This window comes from Centrocercus urophasianus, unplaced genomic scaffold (genome assembly GCF_019232065.1).
Source record: "Centrocercus urophasianus isolate 14NV4802_14NV808 unplaced genomic scaffold, USGS_Curo_1.0 seq_13, whole genome shotgun sequence".
Classification (NCBI taxonomy): domain Eukaryota; kingdom Metazoa; phylum Chordata; class Aves; order Galliformes; family Phasianidae; genus Centrocercus; species Centrocercus urophasianus.
This window is the reverse complement of record NW_024884475.1, coordinates 28,885,459-28,910,916: the sequence shown is the minus strand read 5'-3', so window position 1 is coordinate 28,910,916 and position 25,458 is coordinate 28,885,459. Positions and strand designations below refer to the sequence as shown.

The following is a 25,458-nucleotide window of genomic DNA, read 5'->3' as shown; positions in this document are numbered from 1 at the left end:
CTAGGAACACACTGAGTAAATCCTCTCCAGAGAAGTGGTAGCTACGTCACTGGAAAATGTGAACTTACAAATGCTGTTAAAAGCATATCTGAAACATTTATTGGGACTTTTAAAAAACAATTTCTTACTTCAATGTAATAGAAAAGGTCTCATTGTTTACTTATTAAAATTAATATACTGTACCATCACATAAATTCCCTTTTGAAGAAGTGATATTTATGTGGTTCCAAAGGATCCTTACTGAGAACTGTTTTCACAATAAGAGAAATATCTCCACAGCAGCAACATCCCGTCTGCTTTTGGGATATTGGCCCACATCTTTCCAGAGCCTTGGGTATCAGCCCGGGCCGTAATGCAGTCTCCCGATGTTGCATACCGTGCTGCCAGCAGCCGCGCCCCGCCTGTCCCCGCTTTCACTTTCGCTTCTCCTTCCGGCCCCGGACGGCCTCACCTCGCGGTTTTCGTGCTGAAGCGCCGGCGGCTCCACGCTGGAGGAGGTGAAGCCCACCGAGGTAACTGCGTGTCTTTCTTCCGTTATCGGTAATAACGAGGGTGTCAGACGGCGAAGCTGAAGTTCTGCTCCGGAGTTTGGCGATTTCGTGGCTTGTGGCTTTCTCTTAATTTGTAAAAAGCAAGTTAGCAAAGTCGGTGCTATTGCTTTTTGCTTCATGAGAACGTGCTTGTGCCCAGCGGTGGAGTCCCAGCTGGCTGAGGGAGTTCTGCTGTAAAAGAAGCAATAGTGAAGGAGCAGGAATGTCCCTCTCTGTGAGATGCTGCAGTTCTGCATTTTTAAAGATTCTTGCTGGTATCACTGAGAAATCCTGTTCTGTCTGTTTACCCTTAAAAGTTATTCTGTAACCTTGCCTTTTAAATCTGATAATATTTACTTCTCCAGGTTTCCAATGAAAGCATAAAACAGTTCAAGCCGTCTCCAGACTTTCTTCAATGAAAATAGCCAAGCACAAGAAGGCAGCCCTGTTGGCCTTGTTGGAGGTCAGGCAAAGAGCAGTGTTGGGGTTTGCATAGTGAGTGCATTTCTTCTTCTTTCCAACTTAGAGATGAAATGAGAACAATTAGGGAGCAATCTCATCTTCCTCAGATGGAGGGATGGGTCACTGTGTTCAGTACCTGCCTGCAAGACTGCCAGGTTGGGTTGTTTGCTGTCTCCTGTTTGCTCACAGGTGAGCAGTGAACCAGTCTGAACTGCAAGAAGCAGGGCAGGTCCATATGCAGTGCCTAGTAAGAAAATTAACTTTTATTAAGACTTATCTTAAACAGTATTTTGTAGTCCTTTGAACACAGCTTTGTAATGCTTTCAGTCCTTCTTTCTCTTATCTCTTTGTTCCCATTTGATTTAACTAAGGTCTTTCGCTATGAAGTCAGGTTGATCCCAAGAAAGCACTCACAAGGTCCCCCTCTGGCTGTTGTAATGCTGGAGCAGTCCTAACATGCTCCCCCTGAACAGGCAGGCCCCCTGTGGGGCTGAACGCTACTCAGCCTGACTTGCTGAAGCCTCGTTGCACTGCAGGTTGCAGTTCACTGGAGTGTTTTGTTATGTGCTGAAAATTCTTCTCTTTAAAACATCAGTTCAGAAAGCTTTTTCTTTATCGCTTCAGAAAGGCTTTTCTGTGCAAATGTACTGGCTTAATTTCATTTCATGTTTGCAATTTTCCATGGAGTTTGAGCTTGAGACTAGATTGTGTTAATGAGTGGCAACTTTCAAGAATAGATAAATGTGACCTGCAGAACCAAGGGGTCATCCTCAGAGTTTGTCTTTGGAGAGGCTGTTGTGGGTTCCCCAAGGCCCAATGAGGTTAAAATCCTCTTCTGTAATCTGTAGCAGGCACAATTTTTCTCCTGGGAGCCCATGATACTGAGACTTGAACTGAGGATGGCGGGCAGGTTCTCCAACCTGATAGCAGAAGGCCGTAGGTATATGTATATATGAGGACTGTGAAGACACTTATCACTTTAGAGGGAATAATAGAAGTATTTTTTACTTTTAAGAATAAATGCAGCAGAACCTAAGCTTACCTCTATCTGTGAAAGCAAAGAAAAACATGCTGGGAAGCACACCTGAATTATTTCTTCTTCCATTGTTGGAGATAATTCAGGTGAAAATGATACAGAAGTCACTTGATCAGCAGAAATGCTGTTTAATTGGACAAACTCTGACTGAGCAGGATAGTCACACCATTCTGAGTTCTTACAGCTCTGTTCAGATCAGAATTTGTGTGGAATTAATTTTCACTTCCAGTAAAGCTGTATTACAAAATAGATGAATTTGGGTCTTAAACTGAAATTGAATTAGGGCTAAATTGAAACTGCATAAAATATGAAGAAGTCTGTGATTCATCAGAAATGTAATGTAGTGCCTAAACAGGCAGTACCATTGAAGATCAGTGCACTGGTGAGCAGATTTTGATATCGTAATGGAAGTACTTGAGATAATGAGGAATGTGTTAATTCTTAAAATTTTCTGGGGGAAAAAAAATGTGATTCCATGAAAAAGAGTATGTTTTTGTGAAAGCATTTGTATAAATGCATTGAATCTATGAAGAGCATTTTCTCTACATCTTGGTTCTCACTTTCCTGACTAGCTAAGTGAGTTATAAGGTTGGTATAGATTCATTTTGTCTGCTCATATGCCTTTCTATAGTCTAGCATTCCTTCTTTTATTTTATCTGCAACTGAAGTTAGACAAGCAAAAACCTAAGTAAGGTGGAAAGATGGTTTGAATTTTGTGTGGCTGGCTTGTGAAACAAGAACAGGCAAGAACTGTAAAATAAAGAAGAGGCTGCGCGTTCTTACTGTGCATGTATCTTCAAATATTTTAAGCACAATTAAAGTTCAGGGCATAGGTAATTAACACAGAGGGGGCTGCGTACTATTTGTACGTTTATTTGTCATTTATTATTATTTATATGCATAGTAAAGCAATGCAAAATTAATTAGAAAAGGAAGAATTGTTGGAAATTTGTGGTAGTTATAGACAAATGGTTAGTAGCTCTTTAAACATAATTATTTTCAGTGAAGAGTGGTTATTACACACATCTTTTCCACCAAAATGGATAATACCTCATGGGTGAAAAAATGATGTTTGCTCAGACTGCATGAATTTTTTGAGCTTGTCTTGCTTAGGCCTTCAGTTTAAAGTATGAGTTGTGTCAAAATAATTCTGATTTGTTAATGTGTTCATTTTGCCTTTGCAGATAAAACTATGGGATGTTCTATTCATTGCTGGAACAGCTTATCTTTCAAACTGGTGTCTGTTTGCTTACTGTGTGCATCAGTTGGAAAGCAATGTCAGATTAGAAATACAATGGCAGATTGTAGTCACCTAAAGCTGACACAAATTCCTTCTGATCTTCCAAACAACATAACAGGTTTGGACATTTCCCATAATCAGCTAAAAAAGCTTGCTCCTGAGAATCTGACCCAGTACAGCAATCTGATTTACTTAAATGCGGGATACAACATCATCTCTAAACTGCTACCAGAATTGTGCAAAAATATGCCCCTGTTGCAAATTTTAAAGCTAGAACACAATCAATTGCATGAACTTCCTGATGGAGTGTTTGCTACCTGCAGCAACCTGACTGAGCTCAATCTAGGATACAACATCATAGAAGTAAGAAATGATCCTTTCAAAACCCTGGAGGTAAGCTTTAGAAATACGTTTCCTGGTAAATAAAGTATGTATGGGGAATTTATTGCATGTGTGTACAAGGCCTATTTGCATTTGAAAATACCCAGCATATGATCTTTGTTGATTTTCCAAAGAAAAGGCTTAGTGTCTTATTGTGTTAAAATACACTGCAGTCTCAGTTGTCTGGGGAGTCAACGCTCTCCGTAGCTTTTTTTCTGCTGCATCTTGTCAAAGCATCTCTCCATACAGGATTTATTCTGGTGAAGTATGGTGAGGTCAGGAATCTGAGTTTCATGAGTCTAATGATGGTTGCTAGTCTAAATTCTCAAGGACAAGCTGTAAAAACTCAGGCTGTAAAGATCAATGCTTAGGCTAAATGTACTGTATCCCAGGGCTTTGGGGATTGGGAAAATAAAAAGGCTTTTAATTGCCTTTGTTTCTCCTGGTTGGTTGGGTTTGGTTAAGTATTATCTGTAGCATATTTGTGGGCAGGAGTCATGTAAAAGGAAGGGCCTGAGGAGAAAAGAAAGTGAGTATGCATGTTTGGGATAGGTACAAACATTTGTTTTACTCTCAGTATTCCAATTAAATTACATAAAATGTGCTTGCTGACTTCCAACTATATACAAAACAGTGCAGGGAGAAGAACTGAAGTTGTGGACCTCCCTTTTCCACTGCCTTGTTGATGGTGTTTGGAGCACACAGAAAGCTTTTTCCTACAGGTGTGGAAAAGCTGCAATTCTTTATGACAAATTTATTTTCATTGGAGTATTGCAACCAATTTCTAGTATAATATTTCAGAATGTTCTTTTTTAATTACATAAAAAGGTTTTTTTATTTACATCTTTTCTACAGAACTTGAATGTTTTGGATCTATCTCATAACCATTTGAAGTCAGCAAATTTAGGATTGCAGCAACAGCTGAAGAACCTTCGTGACCTTGTGTTGTACAGCAACCAAATCACTGAGTTAAAAAAAGAAGACTTAAAATTTCTTAGCAACACTTCATTGAATAGTCTTGATTTGTCATCAAACCCCCTGAAAAAGGTAGGAAGCATTTCAGTAGAAATTCAGCCGGTGTAATTATAAAATGGAACTATTCTGATTTAACATATGTGGTTGTATGGCTTCTGTTTTATGATTATATTTTGAATTTATCAAGATCAAACCTGCAACTATTCTATTGTATATAGGACTACTCCTGATCTTCAGATGTAATACAAAATTATTTTCCTTCCACTGAATAAGAGCTGGTCTCATGTAGACCAGAGACCTCAAGCAAGAGCTAGATCAAGTACCTCTGTGAACCCTCATCAAGTGTATTTCACAGGGGTTTTTTTTGTTTGTTTGTTTGTTTTTTGTTTGTTTTTTAGAACTGAAGATGAATAGCTGAAAAAAAATCTAAGTTGGGGAAAAGTATAATATGCAAAACTAGTTAAACAATATAGGTCTCCCTGGTTATCACAAAGAAACATCATTTATGCAAGTATAGTACTCCAGAGAAATAATCTTTGCAGAAAAATATATCCACTTGTTTGTTTGTTTTTTTAAGTGTGTGTTGGCTCTGCCACCTGCCTTGTTGCTTTCAATCTTGTTCTCAGTTAAAATACAAACCTTTGAAGAGTAAGCGCTGCATTTCTAAACTTGCATGAATAGTGATTTTTTTTTTTTTCTCCAGTTGATTCATCTGTATAAACTTTTACATTGTAATTGCAAGAATATTTTGAGTTGGCGTAAGTTTGTACAACAGTTGAGAGAGGCAATTTCTCTCTCTCTCTATTCCCATTGATGCTTCACTTCTCCTCCTTACTTGTACAAACCTTAGTGAGGATATAGAGTAGATCACCTGGAGACACTACAGTTTTGTTGGCATGGTTAACTTATGGCTAGGGTAGTCCCCTATCTTGTTCACTATATGGCTGCATGTATAGCCATACTGACACAAGGGTACAGCAGATGACTAAGTAGATGCAATTGCAAAGGTTACTCTATGTCAGTTTAACTTGCTCTGATTTTACAAGACTGATATCTGGAAAGCAACTATATGCACATTGATAAATGGAGTATTTAATCATTCCACTGATATCTGAAACCAAGATGAGGGGCTAACACTGTAATGGTGACTTCTGATTTATGTCATGGAAGCAAGTGTGTGGTATCCTGTTTCATGAATATAGATTGTGCTCATGCAGAAAAACTGTTTCTTTGTTAACTTTTTTACAGTGTATCCCTATAAGATACCAATTAAAGAAAGTGATATGGAAACATTGTCTCAACTACTAAGATACTTACAGTGAAATATTTTTACTAGTTGAATGCAAAATTGTAACAAACTCTCATCTCACTAAGAAACCTTTTATCTTATTCTAAAGGAGTACCACTCAAAATCATGGTGACCATATTACAAATTTTAGAACATGAGATACCACTTCAAGAAGTTTGTCTACACTCAGATGTGGAAAAAGTGTGCAGGAGTTCCAGTCTGCCTGATGCTCTTGTTTGAATAACCTTCCCAAATTTAGGCTTTAAGTTCGACTTTCTTATATAACTCTCTTGTTTAGGTCAAAATTCTCTTTTCCTTTCCTTTTAGTTTCACACAGGATGTTTACATGCAATTGGAAATCTGTTTGGCCTTATACTGAACAATGTGGAACTTGGTGAAAATAGCACAAAGGAACTTTGTACGGAATTATCAAACACAGCGATTCAGAACCTCTCACTGAGCCATGTGAAGCTCTCACACATTAGCAGGTTAACTCTCCAGGGACTACAAGGAACAAACCTCACAGTTTTAAACCTTTCAAAAAACTCTCTCTCTGTGATAGAGGATGACTCATTCCAATGGCTGTCAAATTTAGAGTACTTGAACTTGGAGGATAATAACATCTTTAAAGTGTCCTCACGTTTGTTTTATGGATTGTCCAGCATTAAACATCTGAATCTGATAAAAGCACTTACTGGGAAAATTGAAGATTTTTCTTTCCAATGGTTATACAACCTAGAGTACCTTATAATGGATCATAACAATTTTCCACAAATTACGACTAACATGTTCACAGGTCTGAAAAACCTGAAATATTTAAGTCTTTATAACTGCAACATAAACTTGCAAAGAATAACTAATAAAACATTTGTATCACTTGCTAATTCCAGCTTGCAAGTTCTCAATCTCACAAAAACAAGGATCTCTACAGTTGAAAGTAGGGCATTTTCCTTGTTGGGACAACTGAAAATTCTTGATCTTGGTCTCAATGAAATTAATCAAGTGCTCACTGGTCATGAGTTTGAAGGTCTCAATAATATAGAATATATTTATCTTTCTTACAACAGAAACGTGACTTTGCAAAGTGAATCATTTATTTTTGTTCCAAGTCTTAGCAAACTGATGTTAAGGAAGGTAGGTTGCAATAATCTGGCAATTTCTCCTTCACCTTTTCATCCACTACGGAATCTGACTGTCCTGGACATCAGCAATAACAACCTAGCGAACATAAAGGAAGACTTGTTTGATGGACTTTACAAACTCGATATTCTGGATTTGCAGCACAATAATTTAGCTCGACTTTGGAAACAAGCAAATCCAGGAGGTCCAGTTCTTTTTTTAAAAGACCTTCCCAACTTGCATGTTCTTAATTTAAAATCAAATGGCTTTGATGAAATTCCAGTTCATGTTTTCAAGGGTCTGCATCGATTAAAAGATTTGGATTTAGGATCAAATAATTTGAATTTGCTGCCAGCAACTTTATTTGATAACCAAAACTCTCTAAATACGTTGAACCTTCAGAAAAATCTAATAACCTCAGTTGAAGAAGATGTGTTTGGTCCAGTTTTCAAGAGCCTGAGAAAACTAGAGATGGATTCCAACCCATTTGATTGCACTTGTGAAAGCATTGCTTGGTTTGCTAGTTGGCTAAATGTCACTCAAGCATATATACCTGGATTGCAGTCTCAGTACATTTGTAACACCCCACCTAAATATCACAGTACTCTGGTGTTGCATTTTGACACCTCAGCCTGCAAAGACAGCGCTCCATTTAAGCTTCTGTTTGTGATCACTACCACTGTTGTGGTGCAATTCATTTTCATCGTTCTTCTCATCCATTTTGAAGGGTGGAGAATAGCTTTCTACTGGAATATTTCTGTAAATCGAATACTTGGCTTTAAAGAGCTTGACAGACTACGGGGAGTGTTTGATTATGATGCCTATGTTATTCATGCAAGAGAAGACACAGATTGGGTGTTGACGAACTTCACCTCTCTGGAAGAAAATGAGCAATTTCAAGTTAAGTTTTGTCTAGAAGAACGAGACTTTGAAGCAGGAATATCTGAATTTGAAGCTATAATTAACAGCATAAGAAAGAGCAGGAAGATTATTTTTATTGTGACTGAACATCTCTTACAGGATCCATGGTGCAGGAAGTGAGTAAAATACAAAATACTGTATGTAAAGGGGAAATTTCTTAACAGATTTTTAATAAAGTAATCTTTTTTTTTTTTTTTTTTTTTTTTTTTGCTATTTAAATTAATTAGAAATGCAATGCAAATTCTCCTTTAATATATCCTACTTTTGGAACAGTTACAAATTTAATAAACTTAATTGCTCTACATATAAACTAGTAGATATTTGAACCCTTCTGTATGTATGTCTTTCTTTTTTCTTTTCAAAATGTGAAACCATTACCTTTGCAGATTGCTTTCCTTAAAAGTCTGTGTTTGAAACAGGGCAGTCAATGGTGCAATCACCAGCATCCGTTTTTACATATCTTTAAGCAAATCTTTTCACTACTCTTCAGCAGTGAATTTGAAGGAACCTTGCTAATTATGGCTATGTCAAGACAGTAGACTTAGGTTACATTTTAAGAGTATGCTTTATCCTTTATTTAAAATGTAACCAATTTGATGTAAGTAATGAGAGTTTTATATCATAAAACGTACATTAAGACTTCACTTCAAATTTAGACCCTGATTTTACAGCATGCTATTATATGCACTATCAAAAGATCTATCTCATTTGTTCCCAAACCTGAACTTAAAATTTTGTCTTACTTTTCCTTCAGGTTTAAGGTGCATCATGCTTTACAGCAAGCTATTGAACAAAGTCGAGACTCCATCATACTGATCTTTCTTCATAATATACAAGATTACAAGTTGAATCATGCACTTTGCTTGAGAAGAGGAATGTTCAGATCTCGCTGCATCTTGAACTGGCCAGTCCAGAAGGAAAGAATCAATGCATTTCGTCAGCAGTTAATGATGGCACTTAAATCTGATAGTAAAGTGCGCTGAATTCAGTTTTCTGATGTTAGAAAACTAGCAGGTCTCCAGTAAAAGCTGGGAAAAAAAAAAAAAAGAAATTGTCATATTGGAATAAGACACTGAAAGTTGATAATTTATATTTACTTGTCTAAGTTCATGTACTTTCTGATATTGTAGTTCACCTATACTGAAGTAATCGCATTTGATAGTCATTTCAGTATGTGCATCAACAATGTGAGATATTCTGGAAAGTAGTGAGAATGACTGAAGTCCTTGAAAAAATATCCATCTGATGTAATGCAGAAAAGCCATGGACTCTACATTAGCAGGGTATATAGAAAAGGATGCAATGATAAAATTTCAAATCCTGTCTAGAAAGCAGAATGGACACTACAACTTGTTTTTAAAACTCAAAGGAAAATAAATAGAAAACCTAAAAATTTTTCTATATTAAGCACAATGACATGGAAATAATTTCTATAGTTGAAGCCTTTGAAAATGGATAAACCCAGAGGAATTCTTTAGTGTAACTTGTTATACACTCATTTGGTATTTTCTTCCTTAAAATACTTTACAGAAAATTGGGGTAGTTAGCACTTGCATGGCATTAAGGTTCAAACTTGTATGCTAGTACCTTGATCTGGAGAGAGCTAAGAACCAGCAAAGCATGCTCCAGAATTGTCCAAAATGTTTATTATGTTTGATGCTCATTGTGATTCTATGGAGCATTTGAGCACAATTTATTGCAAAGTGGGCTGTAGACAGTCATGTCCCTTTGTCCCTATTAATGTTTAATTTCTCCTCTGATGGTTGTTTTTGTCTTTTTGTCTTTTTTTTTTTTTTTTTTTTTTTAGTTGTTCAATCATTTATTTATTTATTTGCTTTTACTTCTTTGTTTCTCCCTGGCATTGATAAAAATATATAAATGAATAATAATGAAATACAAATTCAATGAACTGGGTTTTGCGTGCACTAGAAGAGTTGAAAGCAAAGCAGACGACTTTCACTGGCTCAGGAGGTCCTGAAGTGAAAACAAAAGGTTTGTTTACAGGTGAAGTGATAGATAATGATTCCCTAATTACAGTAATAGGATTATCCCATTGTGATGCTTTCATCTCATCTTTCCGTCCTTTTCAGGCTAAGGGACAAATTCACTCTTCATGTGTAGTCCATGAAAGCTGAGAAGGCAAGGCGGTAAGGATGGGGTGCCAGGGATGCACCTTGTCCATCGTTCTTTCTCTTATTTAAAGACCAACCCATGAAAGGGAGCCTATGTTTCCTAACCCCGCAGTGTCAAAATATAGCAGAATTTCTCACTTTGCTTGAAAATGAACTGTTCAGAATATCTTAGCATTTCACATGTTGATTAAGATGCAGAGAATTTGCAGAGAAACACTGAGGTGAAACATGATACGAGAAGTCAAATCAAATGATCAAATGGTCTTTTCTGGCCCTTAAACTGATAAATGACAGCTGATCTAAATTCTATGAAGATACATTTGTAAATATAACTACCCCCATAACTGGTCTCTAAACAGTGGATAGATGTGTTATGGATACTTATGCAATACAGCTAATACAAACAGTGCAATTACTTGTAAATGATAATTGATTTATATGATAAAAGTATGAGTATTCTAAATATTATAATTTTGAACTCAGTTTAAAATCATTTACATGGAAAAAACACATTGTGAATGGTCACAATAAGAATTAGAGTAATGTTTAAAAAAAAAAAATCATGAAAGCATTAAGCACAGAGCCAATAGTAAAACATGAATATATATAACATTTTTGTATTACTCTTCCCTGTTTGCCTGGTCTTCCTTGTTTTACTCCTACACATTTGTTTGACAGTATTATTGAGGGTAAGTAAACGGGCTTACTTACCATGATGAAGAGTTTTAAATCCTTTCAGGATTAACACTCTATGTCTGAACTGCCTAGATTCTATACAGTAGGTGGCATCAGACCACTTCATAGTGATTTCCTGAGAAGACAGAGATCAAATAGGTGATAAGCAGTACCGCGTTTGTAGCATAAAAGATACTATCTCAGATAAAGAGGAATGATCTGTATTAAAATCAAGATATCTAAAGAGGTAGAATGCTTGAGTAAGGTAGAATGTTCAGGTTTGTAGAGCTGAGTTGGAACCTGACTAATTGCTGTGTTTCTTAGATTATGGAGAGTAATGAGCAAGTTCATGACATTCATAATACGTTCTGTTCCGGAGTAGATGAATGAATCTTCATGAATCTCTTTTTACTGAAGAAGTGCATTAGGGCTCCAAGTTCCCAAACAAGGGATATGCAGGTAGGACAAATGCTGCGCACCAGAAGTGTTTTGGTAAATTTCATTGTGACAGGGTGAGGGATAGATGCAAATTTGGATGCCTTTTATGGACCTTTTCATGCTAAAGAGTTCCTTCCTTTCTTATAGACCCTTTTAGGTAGTGAAGGCTTTTTTGACGTGTGGTCCTGCTGCTCTCCTGGTTACTGCCAGAGGCCATGTTAGCTGTCACAGTCTCTAAGCTGGCACATTGTTTGCCTCTACTATAATACTGGCCATCAGTGTGCCCAGGTTGCTGCTGGTACAACCATACTTTTCTCTGTCCAGACAGACAGCTCTATGTTGCTAGTGCAGTGTTTGCCCCAACCTACACAAGCTGTTGTTCCTGAGTCCGCTGCTCTCCCAGTCACAGGAGCTGGGCTGGTGGCATCTTTCCACACTGGTACTTCCTGATGCAGCTGCCTGGCACATTGTGAAAGGCTGCTGGTGGAGTCACTCGCCCTACCTGCCTCTTAGTCTTTCCTTGTGCAAATAGGAGTGCAGTGGATGAAGAAAGGGCTTGAAGTGGGGCACTGACGCGCAGTCAGCTGATTTCTACCCCTCAGGGTGAGGTGGACTTCTAATTAAAGGAAAAAAGTCTTTTCCATTGCCCAGTATCTCACACCTGACACGAGCACAAGGCGTAGGCTGACGGCTCTGCCTGGGCGGTGAACGCCTATTGGGTTTGTTTAGCTTAGCAACGCAGGAGGGGAGGAGAGGACAGGACAGGGTCGGGCCAGGCTGGGGGCAAGGGGCTCCCGCCTCGCTGCCATGAAGGTGGCGGCGCTGGAGCTGAGCTCCCTCCTGGTCAGACTGCGCCGTTCCGCCGCGGATCCCGGCCCGGCCGCCCGCAGCCTCCGCCCGCCCTCCGGAGGCAGCTGTACGCCGGCTGCCGGCAGGCGTTCCCCGCGACCGCTGCTCGCTGCCACGGAGGAGGCCGGGAGTTGGGCGGGCGGCAAGGCACTCCTCATCACCCTGCCCGACATCGGGGAGGAGGCGGTGGCGGAGAGCGATGCTGAGGAGGCGGCGTGCAACTTGCGAAGCCCCAGGTGAGAGAGCCCGTAGGCGACGGGGACGGGCGGCGCGTGGTCTGTAAGCCCCCGTTCTCCTCCGTATGTGCCCCCTCTGCTGAGTCCTGGGCTGCGCCGAGCAGCTCTGCGCGGAGGGAGGCTGCTCAGTCCCGAAGGGAGCAGAGAGGGGAGTGGGGTGCAGCCGGAGCCCAGGGGAGCGTAGGGAGGAGGGTCCGCCGCGGAGATACGGCGAGAGTTGCCGAAGTCACTGGGAGAAACCCAATGAATGCGTCAGTAAAGTGTGGAAAACCATGCTGGAGTGCTTGCGTATTGAATATTCAAGCTCGATGCTAAAAACGTGTTTGTTTTTTGTTGGATTTTTTTGGTGTTTGTTTGTTTGTTTTGCTGTCGTACGCGAACTAGCTGAGTATGCAGGTAGGACTCAGTTGTCACGTAGAAAGGTTTCTTAGCAAGCTCGTTTCACTGTTGGAAGTACATAGCAACAGTGTCTTGAAAGTCGCTGCTCTGCTTTGTGAGGGAAAGAGGAGGTTGGTTGGTTTGTTTTTCTTCACTGATCTGCTGATTTCAAGGAGTCACTTTAGCTCTTCTTTTGCAAGGTATAGTTAATGAGGTGATCATCTTCCAAATTTCTGCCTCCTCTGTGGCTTGTAAAATGGCAGATGCCATCTCTTAGCCTTCTTCCCCCGACCGAGTAGCCCCAGCCTGTCTAGCCTTTCTTCTGAGGGCACCTCTGGTCCTTAATCCTGTTTGCAGCCTTTTCCTGATTCCAATAAATCCTGGAGATGCAGGACCAGAACCACACAGTGTTATCTGTGTAAGTGCAGTGAGGTTTTGCAAAGTGACACGATAGTGCCTTTGAGTTCTGTCTTGATATCTGTATCAGTGTGGGCCAGTGTTTTGTTGGTGGCTTTGGTTGTTACTGCGTACTGAGCCCACAACAAGCCAGGGATTGCTTTCTGAGCTGCAGCTGGAGTCCCAGTGCCAGCACCACGTAAAGGTGCTTTAGGTTGACAGTCATCATCCAGGGGAAAAAAACGAGGATATATTTATAAATATCTATGCATTAAGGAATTTATTTTACCAAGCTGCAGAAGAACTAAAATGCACTTAAAAAAACAAAAACAAAAACAAACAAACAAACAAAAAAAACCCCACAAACGAATAGAAATGTAAGTGACTAAAACTAAGCTATGTAACACTGTAAGTAATACAGGTAGAAAGAGAAACTCTCACTATTATTTCCTCTGCCCCCCATCTAATGTAGTTGGTTTGGTTTCAGAATGAGTTGTAAGCTCCCTTAGGCTGATTTTTTTTTGTCCCATTTGTGTAGCATAGTAGCCTTTCCAGAATAGTGAGATTAATTTGTTTTGAGTTGTACTGGCAGAGTTCTGTGCAGAACTTCTCTGATCCTTTGTATAAATAATATCAGAATCAAGTAAATGTTATTTGTCTTTAATTTCTCACAAATTGTTCTTTATTTTTTCTTTATTTTTTTTAATTATGAAAAATAAAGCTAAGCATAATGCTGTTTGAGCTGCTATTCCTTTTAAATGCTGACTCTTATTAAAAAAAAATTAAGGGATAAAATTAAGTCTTCACCAAATTGCTTGTATCGGGATGAAGAATAAACCTTATTACTTTAAGCTGGCTGTGTGCAGCAAAATGCTTATTTCACGTTGCTGCTGAAACATTTCTAACTGAACTGATATCCCCTCATTATTCCTTAACTGCTATGCTTTTGTATGCATGGTGGCATTTCAAATATTTTATTCATAGCAGTCAAGCTTATTCTAATAAGGCATTGTTTGTCTTCAAAAAGAACAGAACCAGACCAGAAAGATGTAGAAGAAGGAATAAGACCTTTCCTTTGACAAGGAAAACCTATACCTCCACATTAGCATTTTTTAATTAGGTGGCTTCACTTAAGCTTTTACAAGAAGCATCTTAATTAAATATTGAACGCTCTAGAATTCCTTGCCTACAGTTCAGATTTGAATTTGTGAGCTCAGAATATGGTATGTTCTTGATAGCTAGGCTTAGAGAGTGTTTAATTATCCACATGAAATTCCTCTGTGACAAGTTTTAATCATGTGGATTATTTTAATTTAAATAATCCACATGAAATTCCTCTGAAACAAGTTTTTAAGAAGACATTGAAAGTTCAGTGGACATTTACGTTGACAACGGTTTAACTAGGAGTTACTTGTTAATTAACAAAAGCTTCAGCATTGTATTTTACCATTTTTTTCCATTAGATGCTGACAGTAATAGCAACCAAAATACACTGGGAAGGAAAATAGCATAAATTTGGTGCTGATTTCTTCCTCTCTTTCCCAAGTACTCTGAATATTTTGTGAGATCTATGATGACTAACAATTAATCCTAGTGTGGTGTAGGGCTATACTATAGTGATTTCATACTCTTCTAATTCCACTGAATGAGCAGCAATTAAAATATATTTATTTATTTTTAAGGAAAAAAAAAAATCTGACTGCATCTTTAAAAATGCTGTTTGGAAAAAATGTTGCTGTATAAGGTCACAAAATTGCTTTGGAAAATCACAAGATGCCTTATGTTACACTTACAATGATATAGCAGTGACACTAAGATACACTGTTTTCTTTTAAAAGCAACATTATGGCAACCTAGAGGTAAACTGGGCAAAGGTTAAGTCATGTTGTTTAGGAATGGGTAACATTTTGCTGGAATTGGTTGTACTGCTCCTCATGCTTAAGGACAGCTCTGACATGTGGGAAAACTGTGAACCTGGTAGAACAAGGACAGCTTTTCCTGTGATGTAAAAGCATTGCGGTCTATTGGCAGCTTTTCAGTTCCTCTGTCGCTCAGAACTTGTCCTTCCAAACAATGCTCTGTGAAGATGTGAGTAGAAGCAACTTAATGTACAACTGAAGAGAATGGAAAGTTGGATTCTGTTTCTCCCATTATAACCACTAAAAGGAATAGATCCCTTTCTTGCTGTAATGCATACTAACCTACAGAGAACTGCAATATTACTTAGCTTCCCATTTCAATTGTACTACTCTAAATGAGCAAATGGAATGATGTAGTGTCTTATTTAGGCCAATTGTTTCTTTTCATTGCAAACAAATGCAAAAGAGCATAGATGTAAATTTTAATTTTATGTAGTGTTACTGAAGTCAGTATTTAAGCATTCTTCTAAACAAATGGAAATAAAAATAATTCCTAACATTTTCTAATATTATATCTAAAATAGTCTTTTACTAAGACCTCAGACGTGCAGTTTTCAGCAAGTAGCTTGTCAGAGAACAAAGGTCAGAAATGATAAAACCGAAGAATACCAGGTGTCCTCAAAGTGGTTTCATTGTTTTCAGGTCCAAGAACTTATCTATTGCCTTTGACAGTATTCTTTGTTGTTTTTTTTTTTTTTATAGGGAACTGGAGTGTTATGTTTACAGTCAGGCATTAACTTCTGAGTTCCTGAGTGGGATCAAGGTGTTAGTGATAGGAAGCAGAAGAGGTAGAGCCCAGAGATGGCTTGTCCCATCATCCCCAAAGGTGGGAGTCAGCTGATGTCAGCCACCAGCCCTAACTGCCAGGCAGGGCTGTAGTGGGTGATGAAGCAGCTCTGAGGCTATCAGCAGCTGAGGCTTGTTGGTGTGCTCAGGGCCCTATTGCTTTCATTACAACATTCTCAGTGTGTCAAGACCATCTGTTTCCATCGCCTCTCCCACTGGCTGTAAGATACATTTTAGACAGGTAAAAATTTTCTTTTTTTTCTTTTTCTTTCTTTCTTTTTTTTTTTTTAAGAAAATACATCTCTCCTGCATTACTATAAAGACCAGATCACTCCTTGAATGAGAATAAAAGGAATGTAAAAGAGAATAAAAATTAAGTACCTGGACAGGCAAATGGTGAGCAAATATCCCCAGTGGGTTTGGGGAGATAATTGGAAAGAAATCCCAGCCAAGTAGAACTTGAGGGCTGAGGTAAAAATGACTTACTAAGATAGAAAAGGAAGTGAAAAGGAGAATAATAATAGTAACAATAATAACATAAAATACAGCTACAAAAGAAGTGGTGCACAATACTGTCGCTCACCACCCACTAACCAATGCCCAACCAGTCTTCAACCAGTGGCTGCCCAGCCAACTTCCCTGTTTTTTAAAGGTTTTTCACATGATGCTGTATGGTATAGAATAACCCCTTGGCCAGTTTAGGCCAGCTGTCCTGTTTCTGCCCCCCCTTGGATTCCCTTGGCCCCCTTGCTAGTAGGGTTGCACAAGAAATTGAAACATCTTTGGCTCTGTGCAGCGCTGCTCAGCAACAACTAAAACATCCCTGTGTTATCAGCATTGGTTTTCTCCTGAAGCCACGACGTAGCATCATATCAGACACTATGAAGGAGAAAAATCTGACTCTGTCCCAGATGAAACCAGGACACCCTTGCTGTCACCTCACTCGCTCTTCTGGTGGGAGTGATCAGTCTTTAAAGAAACCTAGCTCTCTTTGTCTGCTGAATAAAGCAGAAGATCTGTAGAGGAAAAAAGGTGGTATATGATGATGTTCAACACTCACCCTCTCAGATATTCCTGTATGCATATGCGGCCAGTTGTTAGCCAGCTTGGACAGAGTCAGAGCTCATCTAATCTTATGCTGTTGAAATTGAATCTGTGGATTAGCAGCACAGCCATAACAAATGTTTGTTAAAAGGTGAAAATAATCTGAAAGTAATTATTTTGTTTCATATGAGAATTATTATTTTTTTAAAGTTTGTAAGAAATGCAAATTTTGAATATGCATACTGCAGTTCACCACATTTCATGTATTCATGACTTCTTTCTTCCATGGGGATTTGTCAGAAAAATCTGATATAACAAGATTTTCTGAGATTTTAGGAAAGAAGATGATAACAGACTTTCTTGTTCTTCAGTCAACTTATTTCTTTAATATTGTTGACAAAGAAGCAGCCTCTGTGCTGCAGAATGACCTCTTTCTGCAGTTTGCCACAGCTGATAGACTTCGAACTTCAGAGCATTTGGCGAGCAAAGGTTTGGCAATTTACTTTGTTTGATGTTTGTAGCTGACTTGTGGTCAAAGTGCTCACAGAAAGTGGCTGTATACCTGAGGGGTTCCTCACAGATGGACAGCAGGAGATGATCCTTTATGGGTAATTCCTCTGCTCTGGCTGATGGACCTCTATTCCAGTTTATTGACAGACTAAGCACCCGTGTTTCAAAACATGAAATCTGCTTTTTAATGCTTCCTGCTAAGGAGATAAGGATGTGCTGGAATAAAAATGTGCTGCTCTGGGAATTTGCTGAGGGATTGATTAGTGTCTGAGATAAGAAGTGGTGGAGATGGGTACATAGCACTTGCATTTCAATGCATCTTCATTTGTGTTACTAAGGCTGCGGCACTTGTTAATGTTTGATACTGAAAGCTATTTGGTAACCTAGCAGATTAAACAGTGTTTTCAAGATTCACTGTTACTACAAGTAAGTAAAGGTGAAAGTGCATTTTCATTGTGTTAAGAGCAGACCAGATTCAAGCTGGATGCAATGGTCATTGAATTTGCTTGTTGTTGGCCATATGACCTGAGCCTGCCTTGGCTGCTATCTGTCCAGTATTCTCTTGTCCCATATCAAAGAAGTGATTTCCCCACTGTATTTAGCTTGGTGCAGCCTCACCTTGAATATTGTGTGGAACTGTGAACACCACAATATTAGAAGGATGTTAATGTTATATTAAGTGACATAAAGAGGGCATAGAGAGTGTGTCCTGGGTGGAGGGGCTGAGCTGAGGGCCCCCAGGTTGACCAGCCTAGAAAAGAGGAGGCCACAAGATGACCTCACAGTTCTCTGCAGTTGCCTGACAGGGGGATGCAGAGGGAGGTGCTGGGCTCTGCTTCTGGGAACCTACGGTAGGATGGGAACAATGCAAAGCTAACCCTAGTAAGGGTTCAGATTGAAAGTAAGGAAACATTTACTCACCACTAGGATGATCAAACACTGGAACAGGCTTCCTACAGAGGTGGCTGATGCCCCACGCCTGTCAGTGTTCAAGAGGCATTTGGACAGCGCCCCTAATAATGTGCTCTAACTTCTGGTTAGCACTGAAGTGGTCAGGTGTTGGTCTTGATCATGTTTGTACATTCCTTCCATTGCATTGCATTCTGTTCCATTCCAATCCTTGGTATTTACAGACTAAGATCTTCCCACACTTGTGTCACGTGTACTGCTGCATACTGCAGAATTGCTTCCACACAAGATTTTTGGAGTCTTTCTTTGGAAAACTCAGTGCTTGGAGCAAGATAACTTCTTGTTCTGAATTATTTATTGTATGCCTGATTTTCTTCAGAGATTAATGAACGGAAATGAAAAAAAAATCTGATATTCTGATGAAATAAATCTGTTATAAAAAGACAATATTGATAGAATTAGCAAATGTACATTAGTAATAAGATACATGAAAATTCTCGTGGACTGCTTCCAGGTGTTTTGCTGGGCTGCTGCTCTCCTTGTCTCTGTTGGCAGACACTTGATACTGCAGCAATAAATGCCACCTGTCAGATCTAAAGAAATAAAACACTTTTCCTAAGGCAGTAATTAGCATTCTTTACTATTGCAGTCAATCAAGATGATAGGTAATTTTAAAAATGTTAACTCGTGATTTATATTAAAAAGCCAGATTTGTTTACATAAATAGAAAAATACTTAATAAGCAGATTTTGCTCTCAGAAATTATTTTTGTAGAACCAAGCATTATATTTGTTTTTATTTTCTTAGTGAATCAATATTATATATATAATGTAAGAATGAAATATTCACCAAGCTCATGCCACGTTAAAGGCTTTATAATTTTGAAACCATGGCTTTTCTGTCAACATAAGGAAACCAACAGCCCTGTGAGAATGATAACATGGCTACACTTTTGGCCTTCATTTTCAAAGCTAGTGTTTTCACTGCTAGATAGGATTTAAGTTTACTGGGTTCATCATAAAAATATTTTTCTCTATAATAAAATAACTTATGAAGAGTGCCTTCTTACAGTAATACACATAAAGAAAATGAGACTAAGTATTTTCTAATGAGACTCTAAGCTAAGGAATTATTTAACACTTTTGTGTATTCAGTAATGTGATCTTTGCAAGTATATAACATTTTCACCTTTTTCTCAAGACATATATTATGTAGCTGAAAACTAGAGGGCAGCCTTACGTTTTTTAAAGCCATATCCTTAAGCTGAAGAATTTCAAGCTGATGAAAACTGTTCATTTTCTTTTTTGAGCTTTTTTCTTTGTAGTAGTTTCTGAGCAGGTTGTTGCTAAACTGTAACAATCCTTTCAATAAGGAAATAGTTATTATGATTTGTGTTTACCCAAACACTTTTCTCAGTGCTTTACTTTGTTTCACACTTTACTGCTACCAGGGTAGATGTTAAATCCTATATGTTGTGTAGCCTTATTAACCTGAGTCATGTGATGTGTTTTGTTGGTTATGAATAACCTTTAAAAACCTCTAAAAAACAAAACAGACACACAACAGGAAGTGTTAGACTTAAGCAGTCAGTGCAGCTGCACCAGGTTTTCCAGTGAAGTAAAGGAGCAATGAAAGACTATGTGTTAAAAGCTACAAGTACAGAGCTGTTTGTGTTTTAGTACTAATGGCTGGGTATCTGCTGATGCTTGGATCTGAAGGCAGTGGCTGAATTCTAAGACCCACCGTGTTACTCCTGAGCAATGGCTCATAAAGATTAACCTCAGTGATTCTAATGATGAGTGGTGTGGCTGCTTCTGTAATACAAATATTTTCTGTGAGGGGGTGATACTCCTGATTCCTACAAAGTATGAGCACTCCCCAAACAGTCTGACCATCAAGGCGTCACTAATTCGCACATAGGTTCAAAGTTAGCAAGTAGTATTTCTGCAAAACTGGGTGGTGTGTTAAAAAGCTAAAAGTAGGAAAAACTGGTCATGTCATTTCTAAGCAAACGGACTGGGTAGATACCATAGCTGTCTTAAAATAGTTTTCTGTGAATGGCTACATAAAAGATCTATTAAATTTCTCATGATTCTACTTTCTTGTCCATCAGCTGGAGCAACCTCAGCTAACCTGTTCTGGCTTCTTCAGGATTACCACAGTTTTGTTAGCTTTGAGAAAGCTGAAGAATAGGGAGCATAAACAGGAACAGACATTGTCACGTGCCTTTGTTTCCTTTAATACGTAAGAAAAGCTGAGCCAAATTGGGAGATTTCGGCAATTCCTGCTGTCACTGGGTTTGTCTCATAGGAAATCCAGACTGCTGAAGGAAGGACTGGGTGCTGTCATGTTGACCACATAAAAGGGTCTTCGGCTCTGCATGCTGCTGCTACAGCAGGCTTCAAGTACAGCTCCTCTGAGATCCACTAATGGCATTCAATATTGTCTGTTATATGTAGCACTTTGTGGTCATTGAAGTTGTTAAGAGGGTAAAATGCTCTCCTCTTCTTAAAAGCTCTCTAAGTCTATTGGAAAAGAAAGAAACACACAAGACCTCAACAGTTAAGTCTGTCTGGTCAAGTAGTACACGGAGAGTGTGTTGTGACCAAACACAACCTCATTAGGTGGATGTCTGCCTCACCTAGAGGTAATAGAAGATGTGCATTTCCAATGAGCTTTGCACTGCACCTGATATAAATGGTCAGGTAAGCCACTGCACTCCTTGCCTAGAATACTGTTCATCACTTAGAAAGAAGTGATGTCCAGTTTGTTCCTTCCTTGCACCACATGGAGCAGCATTAGCTGGGGGATGTGCAGGAGGACCCATTTGTGTATTGATGGTGAAACAGCGTGCCATTTTAATGGACTCCCTATGGTCTTTGAACAAGGCAGTGACTATGAGTGGCCTATTCACTGCTAGGAAGCTGCTTTTTGGAGTGGCTGTGTTGGCTTTACAGAGAAGTATTTAAGCATGCTGGGCTCATGAAAGAACAAGTACAACTTCTATGTATTATTTCAGTACAAAGAAGAAAGAGGAATAGGCTCCAGTGGTAATTGACCCAAATTAGTATGAGAAAGGATGTTGTGATTCCAAAATCAGTTACTTCCACAGGGGAGTCCACAACCTACCTGGGCAGCCTGTTCCAGTGCTCTGTCACCCTCACTGTGAAGTTTCTTTGCATATTTGTGTGGAACTTCCTATGCTCCAGCTTATGGCTGTTTCCCCTTTGTCCTGCCCCCACAGACTGCTGAAAAGGGTCTTGTCTCTGACTCCCACACAGATGGTGTATGTATATAAAAAAATAATGCATCTAGGGAAAAAATAAACTTACCTTATGTAGTGCTGACCCTGAAACTAGCAATTAAGAAAAAGGAAAGAAATCATGGCAGTACTTACTGTAGTTCTGTAGATGTTTCTGTGTGCAGTCGTATTTCAAAAAGCAACAAGATCTCATGCCTTGTCAGGAACAAAGTGAAGAGGATCCTCTCACTGCAGTGTGCTACGTCTTGAATGCTGCATGCAGTTCTGGAATCACCTCTAAAGGAAAGTCAGCTAAGATGTGTCAGGTGAAAATGACCTGCCCTCAGGTCTGGGAGTGAGGTGAACTCACCAGCTGCGAGAGGTGGCTCTGGATGGCATTACTATGGGCATGATGCTCAATGTGCCTGAGTGCAGCTTTCTGGGGAAGCAGGGCAAGAGCTACTTGTTAGTAATAGCAATAGGAGAACTGGAGAGCACACATGGCCATCTAGGGGATTAGTTCAAACAGTGTGGGGAAAAAGTTTATTTTTACAGAGTAACTTTTCTAGAACTTGTTGCAACGAATGACTGTAGAGGCAAATAGGATCAGTGGGTTCAGGATGGTTTCCAAGAAGGTGGTGGACAGGAACTTCTGGAAGGAATGGTCAGGGACACACTCTCCTGACATCACATAACTGAGACTGTGGATTCTGCTGGAGAAGGAGGAAATGTACTGCAGATAATGACCAGATTTTCCCCTATGTGCTATGTCTGGCTGCTGCCATCACACGAAGTGCTGCAATAGCTGGACTGTCACTTGGATCCCATAGGACGTTCTCAGATTCTGGTCTGCGGAAGCAGTGGTCAGTGCCACCTGCAAGGTTTTGTGCTGTTGGAGGTAATGTAAAGCTGGAGTTTTGCCACTATGGAAATGCATTTTGTATGTTTTGAAGAGTGACTTGCAAAACGCACTGAAGGAGAAGGAAGAAGAGGCGACCACATTTATCAGCCGGGACACAAATAACTGCCGCGGTGTTGTTTTCCTCGCGGCAGTGATTCTGTAGGAAAACGAGCGGTGCGACAGCCTGCGCTGTTACCCGCTTAGGACACGGTCGCCGGGGGGAGGCGAAGCACAGCAGGGCGGGCCCGGAGGCGGTGCGAGGGGCCGCCGAGCCGTGCCGAGCCGGGCCACCTCGCGCTCTCATGCGCAGGGCGAGGGGTCCCGGGCCTCCGGGCTACTCCCGGGGCCGCCGGGGGCTCCTGGTGGTAGGGTGAGTGCTGAGCCGCTCGAGGCCGGCTTCTGTTTGGCTGCGGGGGAAGCTGTTCGGGGCCGGGTGGGTTGCGGGCAGCGCTGGAGGCTTGCCGTTCGGTGTCTGCCATTGCAGGCTTCAGTGAAGGCTTCCGAGCAGACTGTCTCGTTTCTCGTCGCTGGGGGAGTGTACTGTGGATGTACGGGGAGGGATATATATATATATACATATATATATATATGTATATTTCTGTGGCTGATTCCTGACTTATTTCCCTGACGTCATGCAATCCAGGGAGTCAGGAGGCACAGTACCTGTGCGTGCAGGGGAATAATGCAGCAGAAACACCTCCCAGCAGCATCTCAGGCCATGCACTGTGCCACCTACGTGCTTTGTTTTGCAGAGGAAGTCAGGGGCGTTTTACTGGTGCAATTTATTCCCGTGTGTGTAAGTCTAGATTGACTTTAAAGCCACTGAAAAGGTACTTGGGAATTCTCTGAGGAATCATAAATCTTGTAGGGCTAGGAGGTCCTATGAGCGTGTTCAGAGCAGGTTACTAGAAGTCTTTCAAGGGAATGAAAGAGCCAGGATGGAGGGGAAAGGTTCCTTACTCAGAGAAATAACTGCAGGTGGAAGCAGGAGAGGAGCACAAGGCTTCCTCCTCTGGTGGGTTTTCATAGGATTGCTGTGGGGCCAGTGGCAGCAGGTTTGTTATTGGCTGGATGAAGGAATTAGCAGTGTCATGGAAGGTTGTTGGTGGTAGTGAGCTGTGGAAGGCAAAAGTCACCTATGAAAAAACTGAGAAAGAACTTAGAAAATGACCTGGGCAAAAATACAAGAAATGAAATGGTGGAGATTTGTAAAGATGGCTTGTGAGCCCACTACTATTACCTGGGAGATAGGTCCTGGTATGGTGAACAAGGGATAGGGCAGGAAGATCAGAGCAAGTATGTAGAGATGTTTCCTAATGCTGCTGTTCCTGCTTCCAAGAATGTGCGAGTTTAAATGTATGGTAGCTTTTTGGTGGTTATTAGCCATGGCATAGGTGTGAAAATGCCTCTTTGAATGGACAGTTAGGTTTTGGTGTTCATGTCTTTGCAATCTGTGCAGAGCCCAGAGTAACACAGGAAAGCATAGGAGTATGGTTGAGGAATCCTAGCAGTTGCATGGCCAATATGTATTTTCTGGCTGAAGAAATTAAGCAAGCTTCTAAACAGAGCTGTTTCCTTACAGTTACTCATTTACAAATGTACTTCGATGTAACCATGTTGCTGTTTGCAGTTATGACCTGAGGGTTTCACTGGGGTGAAATAAGAACTTCAGCAGGTGAAGTAATCTGTTACTCTAAAAATGCTTCTGAGGAACATTTTTGACATATTCATGTGTATTCTGAAGTGATGAGTGTGAGAGGTAGATTGTGTTTTTGGAAATTTGGTGGAAATTTCCAGTATTCCTGTACGTAGCTCAGGATAATTTATTTTTCATAAAGGAAGTTGCTGAACAGAGTAAAATTGAGGCTGTGGCATTCTGACCTGGGTAGAACTGGCGTAGGCACTATGTAAGATAACTATATAGGGTAGGGGAATGGCTAGCACAGGACACAACAAATATGCTATTTTTTGGAAATACTGTCCTCCAGTTACCATAGGAATATACAGAACATACCTAAAACAAATAGGTTGGTAACAGACATTGTATGGAAATGCATCATAGCAACAGTGTTGGGAATGTTGTGAGCCTGAGATGCTCAACCAATGAGTGCCAGGAGAGGTATTACCTGCATTAGACCCAGGGTATATAACAGAATGGATTTCAATGATTGGGTGTGCAATTTCTCCCTTGTCGGTAGGAGGTGTGTGCCTATTATTGCAATAATGAATAAACTACTTTTCACGAAGATCTTTGCCTGATTAGAAGTTTTTGATTTTAAGCATGTTTCTCAGAATGGGTTTAGCATATTAATGGCAGAACTTAGTGGAATTACCTAAATTTTAATTAGAAGAATTTTCTTTTATTACAGATTATTCAGTTAAGACCAACAATAATATTGGAGGCACTCCTATGTGTGTGGCTATTCATTTTACTATTCATATGTGTGGTTTGAAAGGGATGGTTTCAAAATCTGAGCATGCATTCAGGTATTTGGAGATCTAAAAAAGGTAGAAACAGTTATTCTGGAAATGTATAGTAATAGGAAGCTTGTAGCTTGCTTTTTAATATAGTGCTAGAGAATTTTCAATACTGGAAGAACTGATGCATTATGACCTGTAAATGTATTAAGAATGTGCACGTTTGCTCTACTAACATCTCAGTTCACTTAAACAGAACAGCCAGATGCAGTGTTCGTAGCCTTGTTAGTAAGGGACATTGTTTGGTTGGCACCATATCTGTACTTTCTTTTTATGCACATACATTTGAGAAAACTGGCTTTCAGTTAATGATCAAATAGAAATGTCCAGTTAACCAATTACTGCATGAGCAGTTGCTATTTAGTGACTTTCCTCTGTTTCAGGTGTAGTGAGCTGCTGCTGCAGTTTTTGTGCTTCATTTCAAACTTTAAAGTGCAAAAATGGCTAGAATGCTTGTGGAGTTAAAATATCCCTGCCAATATCAACCATTCTGTGATGGAAAATTTCATTAGAGTTGCTGAAATCTTTTTTCAGTTGAGGTGTAAGTGTAGCTTATTTAATTTTGTGAAATTAATTAATTTTTTTTTTTTTTTTTTTTTTTTTTTTTTTTTTTT

At 39.7% G+C, this 25,458-nt stretch overlaps 2 protein-coding genes across 4 annotated transcripts in view; both read left to right on the top strand.

The window, feature by feature from the left end:
• The first annotated feature begins 228 nt into the window (after positions 1–228).
• Positions 229–9,762, top strand: TLR3 (toll like receptor 3). Of its 2 annotated transcripts, none has more exons than XM_042811835.1 (6): positions 229–512; positions 896–1,025; positions 3,213–3,661; positions 4,505–4,696; positions 6,240–8,068; positions 8,707–9,762. In XM_042811835.1, the coding sequence occupies exons 3-6, from the start codon at positions 3,221–3,223 to the stop codon at positions 8,933–8,935; spliced, it is 2,691 nt and encodes an 896-aa protein (XP_042667769.1). In that variant the 5' UTR covers positions 229–512; positions 896–1,025; positions 3,213–3,220; the 3' UTR covers positions 8,936–9,762. The 2 variants fall into 2 exon arrangements, with proteins under 2 accessions (XP_042667769.1, XP_042667771.1); XM_042811837.1 differs by having other exon boundaries at positions 294–512; positions 896–993.
• Positions 9,763–12,004: 2,242 nt separating this feature from the next.
• The window catches only part of FAM149A (family with sequence similarity 149 member A), a 25,363-nt gene continuing 11,909 nt past the window's right edge, over positions 12,005–25,458 (top strand). Inside the window, exon 1 of one of the 2 annotated variants that reach the window (XM_042811838.1) lies at positions 12,005–12,282. In XM_042811838.1, the coding sequence (XP_042667772.1) occupies positions 12,005–12,282 (278 nt within the window). Of the gene's footprint in view, positions 12,283–22,639; positions 22,737–25,458 lie in introns of those variants that run through there. The other variant, XM_042811839.1, reaches the window with a different exon arrangement.

Excerpts from the sequence above, each read along its gene's own strand:
- TLR3 (XM_042811835.1), top strand. The coding sequence starts at position 3,221 with ATGGGATGTTCTATTCATTGCTGGAACAGCTTATCTTTCAAACTGGTG. Across the intron at positions 3,662-4,504 it reads ATCCTTTCAAAACCCTGGAG|AACTTGAATGTTTTGGATCT; the intron begins GTAAGCTTTAGA and ends TCTTTTCTACAG. Across the intron at positions 4,697-6,239 it reads CATCAAACCCCCTGAAAAAG|TTTCACACAGGATGTTTACA; the intron begins GTAGGAAGCATT and ends CTTTCCTTTTAG.